The sequence below is a fragment of the Ammospiza caudacuta genome, chromosome 12 (assembly GCF_027887145.1).
Source record: "Ammospiza caudacuta isolate bAmmCau1 chromosome 12, bAmmCau1.pri, whole genome shotgun sequence".
Classification (NCBI taxonomy): Eukaryota; Metazoa; Chordata; class Aves; order Passeriformes; family Passerellidae; genus Ammospiza; species Ammospiza caudacuta.
Window position 1 is genome coordinate 911,809 of NC_080604.1, and position 16,089 is coordinate 927,897.

At 51.1% G+C, this 16,089-nt stretch overlaps 1 protein-coding gene and 1 long non-coding RNA gene across 2 annotated transcripts; both read right to left on the minus strand.

Annotated features, from left to right (window-relative positions):
• Positions 1–9,654: 9,654 nt before the first annotated feature.
• On the minus strand, positions 9,655–11,585 carry LOC131563231 (uncharacterized). Its single transcript, XR_009275282.1, has 3 exons — positions 11,387–11,585; positions 10,745–10,847; positions 9,655–10,271 (listed from the first exon to the last, which is right to left on the minus strand). It is a non-coding gene; the product is annotated as an uncharacterized LOC131563231 (long non-coding RNA).
• An 868-nt stretch (positions 11,586–12,453) lies between these two features.
• On the minus strand, positions 12,454–16,089 carry BARX1 (BARX homeobox 1). The gene is made up of 4 exons (XM_058813112.1): positions 15,758–16,089; positions 13,462–13,747; positions 13,247–13,331; positions 12,454–12,895 (listed from the first exon to the last, which is right to left on the minus strand). Exons 1-4 carry the CDS (start codon positions 15,960–15,962, stop codon positions 12,731–12,733), a joined length of 741 nt encoding a protein of 246 aa, XP_058669095.1. The 5' UTR covers positions 15,963–16,089; the 3' UTR covers positions 12,454–12,730.

The window sequence follows — 16,089 nt, forward strand, 5'->3', positions numbered from 1 at the left end:
AGCTTTTTAAAAAGCCATTGAGGCTAAAATGAACCGACTTTGTGGCTTGGACTCTCATTCCTCAGCACACAGCAAAATGCACTGTGACAACAAAATGTGCTGTGACAGATTTTGGCCAGTGTGGTCTTGTTTCGTATATTTAATAAAGACCTGATAAATATAATGTTTAAAGTGAAAGGGTTGGGATCTATCAGCCAGAAAATGTTATTCATTAACCACCTGTCAAGAGAGAAAAGACAATTTAAAGTAATACTTGCACGAACTGACCCATGAGCTGGTTCCCTCCCACTTCAGCACTCTTTAGTAACAGGATGCAGGTGCAGGTAACATAATTTCTGTAATAAAACCAGATCATTTGTGAAGCCAAATTTACCATGAACCAATCCTGCTCTATTCTGCAAACTACTAAGGAGGGAACTATGTCAGATTTTCACAATGTAATTAAGAGTAACTTCTGGGCTGTTTACAACAAGAATTTCAGAAGCACCCAGGGAAGCCTCTCTTTTGACATCACCTCCAACATCAATACCAAGCACAGCTTTAAAATCCACCTTAAACATCAAAAGTGCTTCCTACCTCTGGATCCCAGAACGCTTCACACCTTTTAACCAGAGAAAACCTCTCAACATTCCCACAATTCTGTATTCCTGCCTTTATTAGGCAGGTTTCAGAAGAGAAGAATTCATGAACTTGAACGCAAAAGAATTCTCTCTCTTGGAGCAGGTAAACTGTGGCTTTATTCGAAAGTATCAGGGAGTTGAAAGTCAAGAATAAAATAAAACAAAACACCAGAATAACAATGGACATATTTTAAAAACAAATGTAAGGGATTATTTTTCCCCTATCGCCCTATACAACTACAGAAAGATTTGTATATTTGATTAATCACAGCTTCCATTTCATAATTTCTAAAGTGACCTTAGTGAACAGGGAACAACCTTTGCATTATAGAAGGCTTGGAAGACAATGGCCAAAACAATTTACCTGCCAATATCAGAAGATCCAAGTGTTTATGCACCCAAAATCCTATTGAAATTCCCAGACATAGGTAGGAAACAGATCACCATTTTTAAATGGTGCAAATATTCATTATTCTCTCCAACTCTGCAAGTAGTTTGTTTTAAGGGAAAAATATGTGGAGGTCTGAGTGTGGTTGCCCCAAGCTGCAGTCAGATGTCCAGGTGGGAATAACAGCACATCCACCAACCTGTGTGTACATGTAAATCCCATTTTCTGTACCTCATTTGGGGTCCTACTGAATGAAAATAGTGCAAAATGAAAAGAACAGCTGAAACTCGAGCCCCTAAGACGTGCAAAGACCATTCCTTAAAGAAAATTTAAATCTCTTTCCCAGTGCTTACAATGAAGATTAACTCTTAAATTATCTGGAACAATAAGACAAGCACCCAGTTCGGTACAATTACCAGAATCTCCCATTGTGGCACTTTTCACTCAGCCTAAGTCACACGTCTTACGCAGCTGTTATTCAATAAAGCCAATCTAGCTCTAAATGTCATCCTAAATCCTGTAAAGGCAGAAGGCTCAATCAGCTCTGCTGATGGCCCCAGTTCTGTAAAAACCATTCCAAAATTCACCCGCCAGGCCCTGGAGCCCGTGCACACCCCTGAGCCCTGCTGCCTTCCCAAACGTGAGAGTTGCTCCAAAATGGGATTCCTGCCAAAGCGAAGGCTGAGATTTAACAGGAACAAAGCAACCTGAAATTTAAGCAAATGCCTAAAAATAGCTGTTTCTTTTGTGAGGAACAGTATTGTTGGCTTCTTCCTGTGTGTTCAATTAATCAAAAAAAAAATCCTTTTAAGCAAGGATTAAATTGCAGTTACTACCAAGAAACCCTAGGAATATACACCATTTAAATGGATTTGGGACTAAATAAACTCTCCTGCCTTGGTTTTTTTTCACAAGGATGTATTTCCCAGTCCCTTCTGAAAGATGCATTGTGCAATAGGTGTGTGCTCATGTTCCCCGGGATGATAGAGCATCCCCAGGAGCTCTCCCTGCCGCCCGAGAGCAGATCCTGTGCTGCTTCCCAGGAGAATTCCCACACAGCCCGTTCCACCATCTGCGGAGTAATTGCTGCTGCAGCATCAGCTCCGGGCCATCCCAAAATTCAGGGAATCACCATCACCGCCTCCGGAGCCCCCAGCTTTTCCTCAGCCTGGGAATGGTCTCTCCCAGCCACACCAAACGTGTGGATCAGCACACACAGGTCACCGGGGGGATCACCAAACCACGGCTGGAATGCAAAGAGTTACAGACAATAATGCTTCCAACAAATACTCCATGGAGTAGGGCACAGCAACACCGGCACAGAAATGGGAATGAGCAGCTCTGCTGGAAACAGACAATTCCCACCCGACCTAGGCAGAAACATCCCTTGAAAGGGGGCGAGTGCTGGTAATGACCACACAAAAAGGAAAGCTCAGTGTGAGATCTGATGCTGTCCTTGGGAATAACAGGGTGAGAAATAACCTGTGCTGCAGAACAAGTCTCTGCTCTGCCTCCAGGGACCTTCCCAAGCGCAGCCCCCTCCGCAGTGCCGCTGCAGCCGGGCAGTGTTGGGGGACAGCGAGGGGACAGCGAGGGGACAGCGAGGGCAGAACCCAGTGCTGAAGCTCCTGGCCCAGACCTTGAGGGAGCTGGAGCCCCCACAGCCTTTTTGTTCCTGTTCTGCAGCCACGCACACAAACTGTCCCTCCAAGGCTGCAAATCCTGTAGCTTTCATGGGCGCTGGATTCAATTAAAAAAAAATGAAATTTAACTATTGAAGGCCAGTTTCAGTTCAATGCTAACTGCTTGCATCACCACTCCTAAGAGCTCACTGTGGCTCCTGCTGCCAGAACTTCCAAATAAACGAAGCAAACTTGCTTATAAGAGCAGGAAGAAATCAGATCTTTCCAAGCACAGAGGCTCAGCCAAATGCATCCCAGAGTCCTGTGCTGCCACGAACCAGCCCAGCACATTCTGAACTGAGGCTGGAGCTGCTTTCCACATTGCTTTGTTTATATTGACTGCATTTATGATGCCTCAGAAGTTGCCAGTAAAATATTTATTTAGCAGTTAAAACGTTCTGCAAATGATTTTGCTGTCCCAAAAGATAAATATTTCTTGGCATTCTGAAATGATACATTGATGTTTTTGTTAAGGAAATTGCATGTTGATAAAAATTTCTCAGATTACACTTGGTCGTTCCTTTGTATTTGAAGTGGCCACATTAATTTTTTGTGATATTTATTGTAATTGTAAATTGCACCGAGATTAGAAACATTAAACTCACCATAAAATGAAACACATTTCAAGTATTTCCGAGCCATCTATTTAAGGGCTTGAGGACACTTTTGATCCTTCAGGTTACCAGAGTGCTCTAAGCTTAGAGGACAAGGATCCAACACAAACCAGAATCCCACTCTAAACTCTTGGGGAGCTTTTCCTTCTTTCCCCACCCTCCCCTTTCTTTCTTTAATATACACTAATACCCAGGTCCACTGAGGGGTGTCCCTGCACTGCAAAATTTCACCCTGATTTAAGTTTGCAGCAGATTTGAAACTCATGCAGTCTATTAAATAAAAACAGATAGAGCAGAGGCACCTTTACTGATTCCTTCTGCTCCCTTTACCCTCCCAGCAGCGCTCACATCCATGATTTGAGTCACGTTTACCAATTTGGACACCCCAGGATTGTTTCTCTGGACAAGGCCAGACACTTGCAGATGAATGAAGGCTGTCAGTGCTCCAGACCACCAAAATTTCCATGGAACACTGTGGTCCTGGAGCCTCCTCCCAGACACGTGAGGTATCTGCAGGGGAACTCCGTTGCTGTGAGAAATCTCAGTTTTTCAAACACGCCCTGGGTGCAGCAGCCCAGCTCCTGGCACTGCTCTGCTCTCCCAATCCCAGTCTTGCTGGCCAGCATTCTTCTAATGAAAAAGGAGAAGTTTTTCCTTAAATTCAGATCCTCGGTTACATCTTCTGAGAAAAATCAACCTGAATGAATCACCTGGGTCCAACCAGAATGGGTTCATGGGAAGCACAGGGTACTGCCAGACCCCCCAAGTTTATTCTTCTCAGAGCAGTGCTGAACTAAGCACTCTGCATGAAAAAACTCCCATGGGCTAAAATTTGCCATCTTCCTCAGCAGATTTTTAGTGCACCATATGACCTAGGTTTAAAACAACAACAACAACAAAAAAATTAATTTTTTTAAAGTATTTGAATTTCAAATCAAATCGCAACAACCTTCCAACATTTTTCGTTGTTGGAGGGAATATTTTTTTTGCATTTACCTATGCAAGATACTTTTTCCATATTTTCTCCTTTTTGGTTGGTTTTCATGGGGGTTTTGTGCCATTTGACTTTAGAGAACATCTCTGAATTCACTGGAAATCTTCAGGGGTAGGATGAAACCTTAGCCATATAAGAAAAAGTTCTCATTCTTCTGTCTTCAGTCCAAATTTTTAAGCAGTCCACCAACACTTTTCAGTAATGAGCCCTGACATCTCTGAACGCCAACTCTTAACATGTTCAATTAAAAGAAATCAAAGCCAGCCCTATAAATGAGCAGGGTTGCAACCACAGTCTCCATGGAGGTTTTCACCTTTCCCTCTGTGCAGCACAGCTCCACTTCCAGTTCCAGATCCTCATGGAGTAAAACATTCAGGGAATAAAACCTTCCATGGGAATCCAAGTGAAATTCCTCGGGTGATCAGAAAGACTGAGTGCCCTGAGCAAACCATTGGAGGGCAACCTGACAACAGGAGCTGGCTCAAGGACTGAGACTCTCTCCAAAAACAGGGATACAGGGAATTTAGGCACCATGGGTGTGCATCCAGGACTCTGAGAAAGGTCTTGATGAAAGACATGGAAGAGCACCAGGCAGAAAGGAACGTGCCAGGGTCTGGTTCCAAAAGCACTGCATGTGCCTGCAGAGAATCACAGAATCCCTGCATGGCTTGGGCTGGGAGGGACACAAAAATCATCTCCTTCCACCCCCCTGCCATGGACAGGCAAGGCACTGATGCTCTTCAGCCAGAAATGAAACCCATCGTGGTTTGGATGAAAGAGTGGAGAGCTCAGCACAGCCCAGTGGGGAAACATTGAGGGAATGATGGCAGAGCCCCACAAAGCCAAGATTTGCAGGGGAAAGGAGAAGAGGCTGTTACCCTTGGGGCAACACTTGGGACAAGGGAAATTAGCAGGTGGCAATTAGCAGAGCAAACAATGGGGAGTAGCTCTTGTTGCACGGACAACAGAGCTTGTTCCCAGCTAATCTGGCTGGAAATGCCAAGCAAACACAAGAACTGCCCGCTAAAGGCTAATGCAGTGTCCACCTGTGCCACAAGTGATGGAAAGCAGAGGATTGAAGAAGACAATGGGAGAAGACAATGTGAGGGACTGTAGAGAATCAAAAAATTTAGATACAAAGGAATACCTTTTACTGCTATTTTTTTCCAATATCCAACAGTTCACGTCTCAGTCTGGTCACAGAAAGGTCTGTCAGGATGTCTTATAAATCCATTCCTAAAAGGAACAAGCATGGCAACAGCATCAGGGAGACAGGCAAGAGAAGATCACAGGAATCTGTGGAAGTTTTGCCATCCAGATATTTCCTGGTGCAGCAAGAGGAGCAAAACTGACTGGAAATTCTGTGTTTCAAGACACCATGCCACCCTCTGGAGCTCATTGCCCAGCATCCCTGCCAAGCTTTCCAAACCTCAGCAAACTACATCCCTTTGGAGCCAAGCACTCCCTCCTGAGTCCTGATCACACTGAACCCATTTGCATGCTGAAAACGCAAAATTCTGCTAAAATGAGGTTTTCCGAAAACGATTGTGAACGCCTTACCTTCCCCCCAGAGAAGGAGCCCTCTGGGGCCTCAGGGGGAGATCTGGGCTTGCAGGAGTCACCCCTGAGCACTGAGCCCTGCCCAGCAGGCTCCTCCTGCCACCGGGGAATGAAGGGGTTAAATACACTCTGCTGCCTCCTTTCCAACAGGAGCCAGGGAAAGCTGCAGTGAGAGCCGCAGAGCGCTAATGTGGGTATTTGTCTAAAGCTTCTGCTGTTCTCTGCGTTTGCTTGGAGGGGTTTGGTTTAGGATTTTTTTCAGGCTTGGCTGTACTTTTCCCTTTAAATCAGTAAGAGTTAAATCCAGCTGGTTTAGCTGCAATTTGCACGCGGGTAATTGTAAAGCACTGGCACCTACAAACCTGTGCCCTTGCAGCATTCCATGCAGCACAGCTTAGCCCAAAATCTGCAAATATTCGTTGGAATTCAGAGGCAAATTCAGCCAAATTTGCAGCTGCTTCACAGGCACTTTCTGCAAATATTTGAACACTTGTACTTTACTGGTACAAATCCTGGTGAGTAAGGAATTTTAATTTCAAATAAGCGCTGGGCTCAACGTGCTCTGTTCTGTTTTACACCATGGTCTGTACACCAACACTCGCCTGGTGAGACAAGCCAGGAAACAAGCAGCACTCTGTGACTTCTAAAATTAACAGTATGAAATCTGAACACGAAATATTGACACACTCATTAACGTGGAAAGTTCACAGCACACCACAGAATTAAAAAAAAAACCCTGTGGGACCCTTTAAACCTTACCTATGGCAGCACTGAGCCTCAGAGAGTGGAATGAGAGGAGGCTCTGAGCATCTGCAAGGACTGGCACAGACATCCAGCATTTTGCACAGTCTGAACAGGCTCTGTGAGAATTTCTGTTTAATAAATGGGAATATTCAGCAACCCAGCTCTCACTTTCCCAAAAAGGAGAAGAGGACAAGGCACAGAGATGATTCGTTCCTTTAAACATCCGTTAAAAGTTATTTTGACTCAGACAAGATGTTATTCACTTCCATATTTCAGCAAATTATACAATTAAGAGATAATATAATTTGAAAATATTTGGGATTTGTACTCCTTGTCTTTAATCTTTAGTAAACACCTTAGAAAGAAAATGTTTCTAGCAGCAATAACAGCGTGGGATCTCTCTAAAACCTTGTCAAGCTGCAGAGAAGGAAAAAGCTTGGTAGCTCAAAATGAAGAGCCAGCTTCTCCCTCAGAGAGCTCACTGTGGTGAGAAAGGAGCATTTTGGGAGCACCTTCCTTGCCAGCCAAAGTCAGACTTGTGCTTTGCTGACATCTCCTGCCTTACGTAGATTTTTACCCAGAACTCTTCCCTGACAAAACAGTCATTCTTCACAAAGTAAAAGTTTCAGAGCTGGAGAGGACAGTTCGTAATAAATTAATCTAATCCACGTAAAAATGCCGTAATTGATGTAAAATAGCCCAGTGCAGGTTTTGAGGCTCTCCTCTCCCAGTTTTGCAGTCCTGTGTCTCCAGAGCTCCCAGGACATGCAGTTTTCCCCTGCACATCTGCGCTGGGCTCTGTTAACCCTTGGTTTGCTGGCTCCTGGCAGGGTGTGCTGAGGTGGGGAAGGGGCACAGACAGCTCCCAGCTGGGCACTCACGGGACACCCGCTGGGGAGCAATTGCCATAAACTCATGGGCTTTGTGTCACTTTCACTGCAGCTCATGCCTGGGGAGCTGCGGGGTGGGAAGGGCTGGGCTGTGGCTGCAGGCACATCTGAACTTGAGCTCTTCAAGGTGACCCAAGGGTTTCCCCCTCCAGGGGTAATTCTTCCTTTAAATGAAACCCCCTGACTTCAGCATCTTCAGAGAGAGAGTGGGCTCTGCCCCCTGCTCTCTGAGCTGCTCCTCTCAGGGGAAAACCACTGCAAGAAAGTGGAATCTTCTCATTCCACCGATACTCCAACTTCAGGCACCAGTCTGGCCCTTTCTCATTGGCCTTGTGTCCCATTTCAATTTCAGGAAGTTCCCACGTTCCCATCCTAAAGAGAAACACGTTCTGAAAACACCACAAGCTCATTTTGTGGTTGGCTAATATAGGTGCAGAATAAACAATGGATTGGGGACCCAGCAGAGGAAGAGCCCATGATGTACATAATCATGTTTTAATGGACTCTGTTTATAAACAGATGAACCCATGCACAACCAGGACTTTTCCATCCACGCAGAGCTGGGGGGCAAGGGATGTATTTTTAAAGTCTGCCATGAAAACTGCTGCCTGCTGACCCAGTGGTCACCACCAGCCTCATTATAGGGAGCCATCCCTGTCCCCAAGCTTTCCTCCTGGCGCTTTTCCTGCAGATTTCATGGCAAAGCTCAGCCAAGCAGACATAACAGCATGGAGAGCTGTGTTAGCATGGATAATGCAAACTTGCCCTGAGCTTTATTTACACATTGCTGGGCCAAATTTCAGGGAATTGGGAGTTTAGCATTTAGATTTTATCTACTCTACAACTCAGCTGAAACAACCAAATCTAAGGAGTGTGCAATGACCTCAACCCAACATGAGGCTTAAGACAAACATCTGATAACAGGACATCACATGTTGGTTAATGAACTTTAGAGGATTTGACTGAACTCAGTAGGTCATCTCAGCCTCTGCATTCGGTTCCTTTTGGACCAAAATGGTGAGGAAAAGTCCCAGATAGATGTTAATTTTTCACCCCAAATCCAAGAAGGCCTGGCCCACCCCAGCACTCTGAGATGATGCTGGGTGATGCCTTTTATCAGTACACGGGGGTGCGGGTTCCCGCATCCCCTCCCTGCTCTCCATGCCCCACAAAATCTCTCTGCACTCCTTCCCCTATAACCCCGCAATATTCCTCGATATTCCCCCATCCCACAGTCTCACACTCGTGTTCTTGCATCCTCCCACATCCTCCCCATGCTCCCTACAACCCCCATATGTCCCTTCCCACCCTTCCATCCTCCCTGCATCCCCTCCAGCCTCCTCACCCCAGCATGCTGCACCCCCTGCCCACACCCTGTATCCTTCCAGAGCCCCTGCATCCCTACTCCTCCATCATCCCCCATCCCCACACACCTCACAGCCCCCATGCTTCCTCCTGAATCCCCCCACATCCCCCTTCATTCCCCATCCCACTGACCCCCCCCATCCACATCCCCACTCCCCACCCCTGGAGGGGAAAATGCAGCATCAACTCTGTGCTTTAGGGTTTTTTTTTTGTGAGAAGCACCCACAAAGCATTGCTCTACGGTGAATTTTTTCTTCCAGAGGGGCAGAGCAGACCTCCCCTGCCTGCAGGTGTGGGGCAGGAGTCAGGGCAAGGCCACGGCCCCTGCAGCCCCCCAGCCCAAGAGCTGCCTCTGAATAAACACCCACGGCATTCATCTTCACACCCCTGGCTCCGTGCAGCTATATTTAAATTGACATTGATGAAAAAGCAGAACTTTTCTCGGGTTTCTTTGAGATGCTTCATTAAAAGGGACTTTAGGAAATGTTTGAAATGGAAACTCGCCTTAAAAGGATTTTTGTTAAGAAAACCATCAAAAGGTTTGCTGATTACCTGTGACCCGAGGAGCAGTCAAATATGGAAGGACCCACTTTTCCAGCCTTCAATCCACACCCTTCCACTTTGTTTGCAGAGAAAACACATGCTGTTCTACCTATACAGGTGTAATTAAAATGTGCAGTTTCCCAGTGTGGACGCATTTCTCCCAGCATGAATGTGTGGTAACTCAGCTTATTTACACACAGACAGAGAGCAACCATCAGGTGTGTTAGCTACAGATATCCTTTACTGGCTCCAGAATTACACAGCAGCGGCAAATCATACTCGTGGCTTTTGCAGCAGCTCTGGGTGCTGCCGGGCGAGATCATTCCCACAGCAGAGCCGGGCTCTGAGGAGAAGCCGCAGCAGGGACCGAAACCACGCAGCCCTTCCCGGGGCTGCTGCGGGCTGAGCAGCTCTGCGGGAATCGGGAACCGCAGCCCGGCAGCACCGCGCGGGCTCCTCACAGCTGGGAAAGGCAATCGGAAAGTGAAGTGGTTATGCTGCACTGTCCACATTTATCCATCAGCACGGAACCTGTGTGCAGGAGAGGCCTGCTGTGCTTTCCTTTGGTCGCTCGTGGCCCAGCGAGGTTTATCCGCGCTGCTCAGGGGCAGCCCCAGCCCTGCTGTTGAATACACTGGGATATTATCGAGCGCGTTTGGAAGGGCTGTCACTGGCGGCCGGTGGCATTTATCCTGGCTTTTCAAAGAGAATCAGAGAATCTCGGCGTGGTTTGGGCTGGAAGGGACATCGGAGATGCTGTCGTTCCAGCCCTGCCGTGGCAGCGCCCCCATCCCTCTGAGCGCCCCTCTCTCTCTGCCGGCTCCCGGCTGCTGCACCCCGGCCTGCCCAGCCCGCAGCCGACCTGGAGAACCTGCGGGGAATTCAAATTGGACAGAAAGCAACACAAAAAATCGTTAAAAACAATCGGAATGCCTGCGTGTGACTGTACGTGTATATACGTATTACAAGAAAACACAAACCAAACCAGCCAATAAAGAAATCCCATTAGTCAGGTATGTTGTCCGATAATTCTCACAGGCTTCTTCCGCGCCTGAGAGGACTGCGGGTTTCGTTCGCGCCAGCCGGCTCGCAGCCTCTCGGGGCTGTAGCGGGCTCCTCCCGGAGCAGAAATGTGTCACTAAAGCGGGGCCGGGGCTGGGCCGGGGCTGCCGCGGGGATGTCACGGGCAGCGCTCCCGCAGCGCTCCGTGCCCGCCGCTGCCCCGCACGGGCTCAGCTCCACCCGCTGCGTGCGGGGCTCTCGGGACCTGCCGGGCCGAGAGAAGCTCCGCCCGAGCCCCCTGGGAGGTTTCCCTGCCGCGGCACAACCTGAAGGGAATTTTACCTGCGTGTGCTGCCCCGGGACCGCCGTGCGCGGACAGAGCGGCCGGACCCGGCTGGGCAGAAACGCGGCTTCACCAAAGCATCCCCAGCCCGCTCTTGGCGGCCTACGAGGGAAAAACACAAATGAAAATAAAAACCACTTACTCTATTTAACGATTGGTGTGCTGAAAAAACCCCCATCACCTTATGATCTGAGAAAATACAATCGCTGCTCCGTCACTTGCTCAGCTGTGAAAAGAAAATATTAACATTCTCTAGCGAAGGCGCTAGCACCGAGTGAAGCCCGGCTGTTCCAGCCCTGTGTGTGACACGAACACAGCCTGTCGTCCTCTTAATTTAGCTTAATGCGCCAGCCAATCTCTCTTTTAATTAAAACCGGGTGCTGCTCCCGTGCGCTCTGAAAGCCCCAGAAACAGCAGCCAGAGGTGACAGGGAGTGACAAAGGCACTCGCCCTGCGCGTCCTGACCGCGCCGAAGGGTCCCACAAACCCCGGCTCTGCCAGCCCCACCGCCGCTTTCCCTCTTCCCAGCACCCGTCCTCATCCTCAAATTAAAAAAAAAAAAAAAAAACACTTTCAATCAATTGCTTGGTTAAATATCTAAGTCATTTCAGTGTAAGGATACGAGGCTGGTTCCTGTTTACCTGGCACTGGCCGTGTCCTCCACCGCTCATCCCGGGGGCTGATTTATCCCGGGCTGGATTCGGGGCACCTCCCGGGCCGGGCCGTGCTGGGCAGCGGGGCCGGAGAGAGAAACGAGGAAAACTGGAACGGCCGGCAGGAGTGCAGCAGATTCACCTCGAGGGCTCCTCCGCGGCGATACGGGGCGGTCTGGGGTGAAAGCCCGGCCGTGCTGTGCCTGTGCCCCGCTCCCGCCGCTGAGCACGGACGGGCCGGAGCCTCCCGGAGCCGCTGTCCCGGACGGGGATCCCGCTCCGCCGGGACAGGGGGGCAGAGACCAGCCCTGAGCCCAGAGCGCTGATTACCGCCGTTAATTACCGCCGCTAATTACCGCCGTTAATTACCGCCGTTAATTGCGAGGCGGCCCCGCAGCAGCGGCTCAGCCCGGGGCTATCCCGCCGCTCCCGGCCCTCGCTCTCGCCTCTCGTTCTTCCCTGCGCTGCTGCTTTTTTCTTTTATTTTCTTTTCTTTTCTTTTCTTAGCAGAATAGCAGTAATTGCATGTCTCGGTGGATGGCCTGTAATTTAACATCCCAGCGGAAAACGTGGAGAAGAGACTCGGGGAAAACAAGCGAAAAAAAACCAAAATTTTAAAACCCCCACCCGAACAATAAAGAGCCACGATTTCGTACTAGGATTTTTGCTGCTTTATCGCAGCAGCAATTAAGAGTTTTTTTTAAAAAGTACCGTTCAGGATGGGTAGTGCAGAACTTAATTAACCTTCTGTCACCAACTAATGTATCTTTAAAGTCCGAAAGCATCCGAATTTGACCAAGGGAAGGCCGAGGGTCTGGCGTCTCCCGGCCACGGGCAGCCGAACCGTGGCGAAAAAATCACGGGAGAATCCTACCGGTACCCCTGCGCTTTGCACTTTCTCTGTAGCTCTGCCTGGAACTTCGTTTTTAATCTCTAATCTGCCTCCGTGGGGAAAAAAAACCCAAAAAAATCCCCCACCCCCAAAAAAAACAAAAAAGAGCCCAACAATTTTTTTAAAAATCAACCTCAAAGCATTACGCTACTCAGAGCAATAGTTCATAAAATATTTTATTGAAATAAAGTAAATATCTTCGCATTAATAAAACTGATCATAAAATGCAGTTTTCGAATAACTAGGGGCACCACAGGGTTTTAGAGCGCGAGTAGATGTGGATGGTGGGATCCAGTGTCCTGCTGGCCCCTCGGGCCGCGGCGCAGCCCAGCGCGGAGAGGGCGCGGCCGGCGGGGCCGGAGTGCGGCCAAAGCGTCCGAGCGCCCCGAGGGCGGCGCAGCCACGGTCCGAGCTGCCCTCCGTGCTCCCCGAGCTGCCCCTCACTCCTCCTGGCTGACCTCGGCCGGCGAGCCCAGGCTCTCGGGCGGCTTCTCGGCATCGCGGGCGCGCTCCTGCTCCGAGAGCTGCTCGCTGCTGGGGATCGAGTTCTTCTTCGGGCGGCCCTTGGGCTTGGTGGGGGACTCCAGGCCGCCCCCCTGCAGCACCTGCGAGGCGAGGAGGGGGCGGAGGAAGGGCCCGGGGCTCAGCAGCCCCTCTCTCGCCCGTGCCCCGGCCGGTGCGGCTCCGCTCGGGCTGCCCCGGGGCCCAGCGGAACAGCGGGACAGGACGGGAGGGACGGCGGGCCGGAGCCCCGGAGATGCTGGACCGGGGACGCGGTGTTAAAGACCAGGGCCATATTATTATTACGGCCATCGTCATCATTACTATTATAATTATCCTTAACGTTATCGCTAAACGTGCCAGGGCCGAGATGCAGAAGGACGAAGCCCGCAGGGCAGGGCTCGAACGCGGACACGGCGCGCCCAGGGGAAGGACTGTTAAGAAGGGGCACTTACTATTTTCTTCCATTTCATGCGCCTGTTCTGGTACCAGGTTTTCACCTGGAGCTGGCTGAGCCCCAGCGATTCGGCCAGGTCTATTCTGCGGGCGAGAGAGAGAGGGGGTCAGGCCGGCAGCTTCCCTCTCAGATGGCAGATTCCCGACTTTTTCAAGCAAAATGAGCCCCGTCCCGTGGCGTGCCGCCCCGGGTCCGAGGTCGGCCGTGGCCTACCTGTCGGGCGTGGAGAGGTATTTCTGCTTCTCGAAGCGCTTCTCCAGCCCCATGAGCTGCAGCTCGGTGAACACGGTGCGGCTGCGGCGGCCCTTCTTGGCCTTGCCCGGCTCCGGCGGGCCCGGCTCCAGCTTCCCGCGGAGGTGCAGCTCCAGCGGGAGATGCGGCGAGGCGGAGCCGCCCTGCAGCCCCGAGCCGGCGGCCAGCAGCGCCGAGCCCAGCCCCGAGCAGCCCAGGGGAGCCAGCGGGAACTTGAACACGGCGGCCGGCTCCGCCTTCAGCACCGCTGCGGGAGAGAGCGGCGGTCAGCGCCGGCAGGGAGCGGGGGCTGCCCGGGGAGCGGCCCCTAAAGGAGCCCCGGGCCCTTCCCCTCCATCCTCGGCCCCGAGCCCCCCGGTTCTGCCGCCTCCACAGCACAGACACGCTTTACCCTTCCACCAGCGCATGCTAATCACGGAGTTACTTGGTGGTTACAAGTTAAATTAACTCAAACCGACCCAAAAGCGATCCCCTCGGTGCCACCCAACAGTGCCGGACCCAGCTGAGCTCGGCTACCCGCGGGGGCGGCCACGGTCCCAGGATTCCCTTCCTAGGAGTTTTCGGGATATTTTCGACCTGGCGATAATCTCTATCCCACTCCGTGAAGAGCAGCCTGTGAAGGGGCGCCCGGGGAGGGGACAGCGAGCCATCCCGAGGATGCTGCTCCAGCGGGCTGGGGCCGCCGCTCCGCCGGCTCGATTCTGTTCGCCCCGATCCGGCCCGGCTCTGCTCGGCTCCATTCAATTCTCCCCGATCCCGCCCGGCTCTGCTCGGCTCCATTCAGCTCTCCCCGATCCCGCCCGGCTCTGCTCGGCTCAAATCCCTCGCCCGGCTCGGCCCGGCCCGGCTGGGTCCCTCCCGACGCCCCCGCTCCGCTCCCCGGCCTGAGGGTGGGCTGGGGCTGCGGTCCCGCTCGGCCCGGCCTCCCACGAGAGCGAGCTCGGCACCGGGGAAGGGATTTGGGGGAGCGTCTGCGGGGTCCTCTCCTCGGCCTGCCCGAAATCGCCTCCCTTCCTACCGGGCCCCATCCCGCTCCCACCTATCCCAGCGGAACTGAGCCTGAGGGGTGTAAAGAGCCTTTCATCTGATCCGCTATTCCGAGCGGTTCTGAATATTATTTTCATCCTGAAAATAATACTAATTTCTAGATATTCTAACGCATGCTGCTCCCGTCAAGCTCAGAGGGGCTTGACGCTTTCTGCTTTTTCTCTTAAAGGCAGAAAATGAGATTGGGATAGTCTTTTTCTGTTCAGGTCAATGGATGAAGAGCTACGGCTCTGCAGTTGAAGATGGCTTGCGAAGTGAAAGCGTTCGCCATCATCCGTTTAAATATCGGCCTTTAAAGTATATTAAGTAATAGCCTTCAAAATGCATTAAACACTACTGCAAAAAAACAAAAACAAAGACAAAAACAACAAAAAAACAAAACAAAAACCAAAACAAAAAAACACCAACAAACCAACCAAACAAAAACCACCCAAAATACAAAAAAAAAAAAAAAAAAAAAAAAGAAAAAGAAAAAGAAAAAAAAGAAAAAAAGAAAAAGAAAAAGAACCGCAAAAAACTCTCCCAAACAATAAAACCAATAACAATTACAATTACAAAACGCCCAAACCTATTTGAATATGTTAATAAACTGCATTTGTCCTGGATGCTATATTTGACTGGGCAGACAATGCTGGCACCCCTTTTAAAAGAAAAATCCAAACATGGATTATAACATAATGTTATGCCTTTCATCTGCTATATTATTATTATTATATAAACATAGCATATAATTATATACTATATAAAATATCTCTGCATATTATATAATTTTTTTTTGTTTACACATAAGTCGGGTTTCCAGCTAAATCTGTGACCGCCGGCCTCTTGCCGCCCCTCGCAGCCCCGCGCAGACCCCGCTGCTCGGCTCCGGCACTTCTCACCTCATCCAAAAACACGGGGGAAACCCCAAAACAAAGCTATCGACAACAACCTTCTTCCCTGCCATCCAAACGCCATTCTGTGCAGAGCCGGAGCGGCAGAGCCGCTTTTGTCGCTTTTAGGCCCCAAACTCGCGGCTGCTGCCGGCTGGAGGGCCCGGGCACGCCGGGGATGCGCACGGCCGGCAGAGCCCGCGGCAGCTTTGCAGAATTGCTGAGTTTGTCTCCGAGGAACCCGGCTCCCAAAGGCGCTGCTGACCCCCGGCCGGCGATGCCTCCCCGCCTGCCGCCCCCAGCCGCCCCCCAGCCGCGGGGAGCCCCCCGGCACGTACCGAGGTGGTTGTGGTAGGGCCGGGCGGAGAGCAGCGCCTGCACCCCGAACTTGAGCAGCTCCCCGGCCGGCGCGGCGCCCTTGGCGTCCGGGGGGTCCGTGAGGATCTCCTCGATCATGAAGCTGCGGTAGCGGTGCGAGCGGTGGTCGGGGAAGGCTTCGGCCGGGAAGTAGCGCGCGGCGCCCAATTCCAGCGGGTGCTGCATCCTCGCCGCCCCCGGGGCGCGGGGGGACCCCCGGCCGCCGGGGCCGCCCTAGCGCAGCCCCCCGGCCGGCAGCCGGGCAGCGGGGGCTCTGCCCATCGCCCCGCCGCCCCTCCCCTGGCCCTGCGCG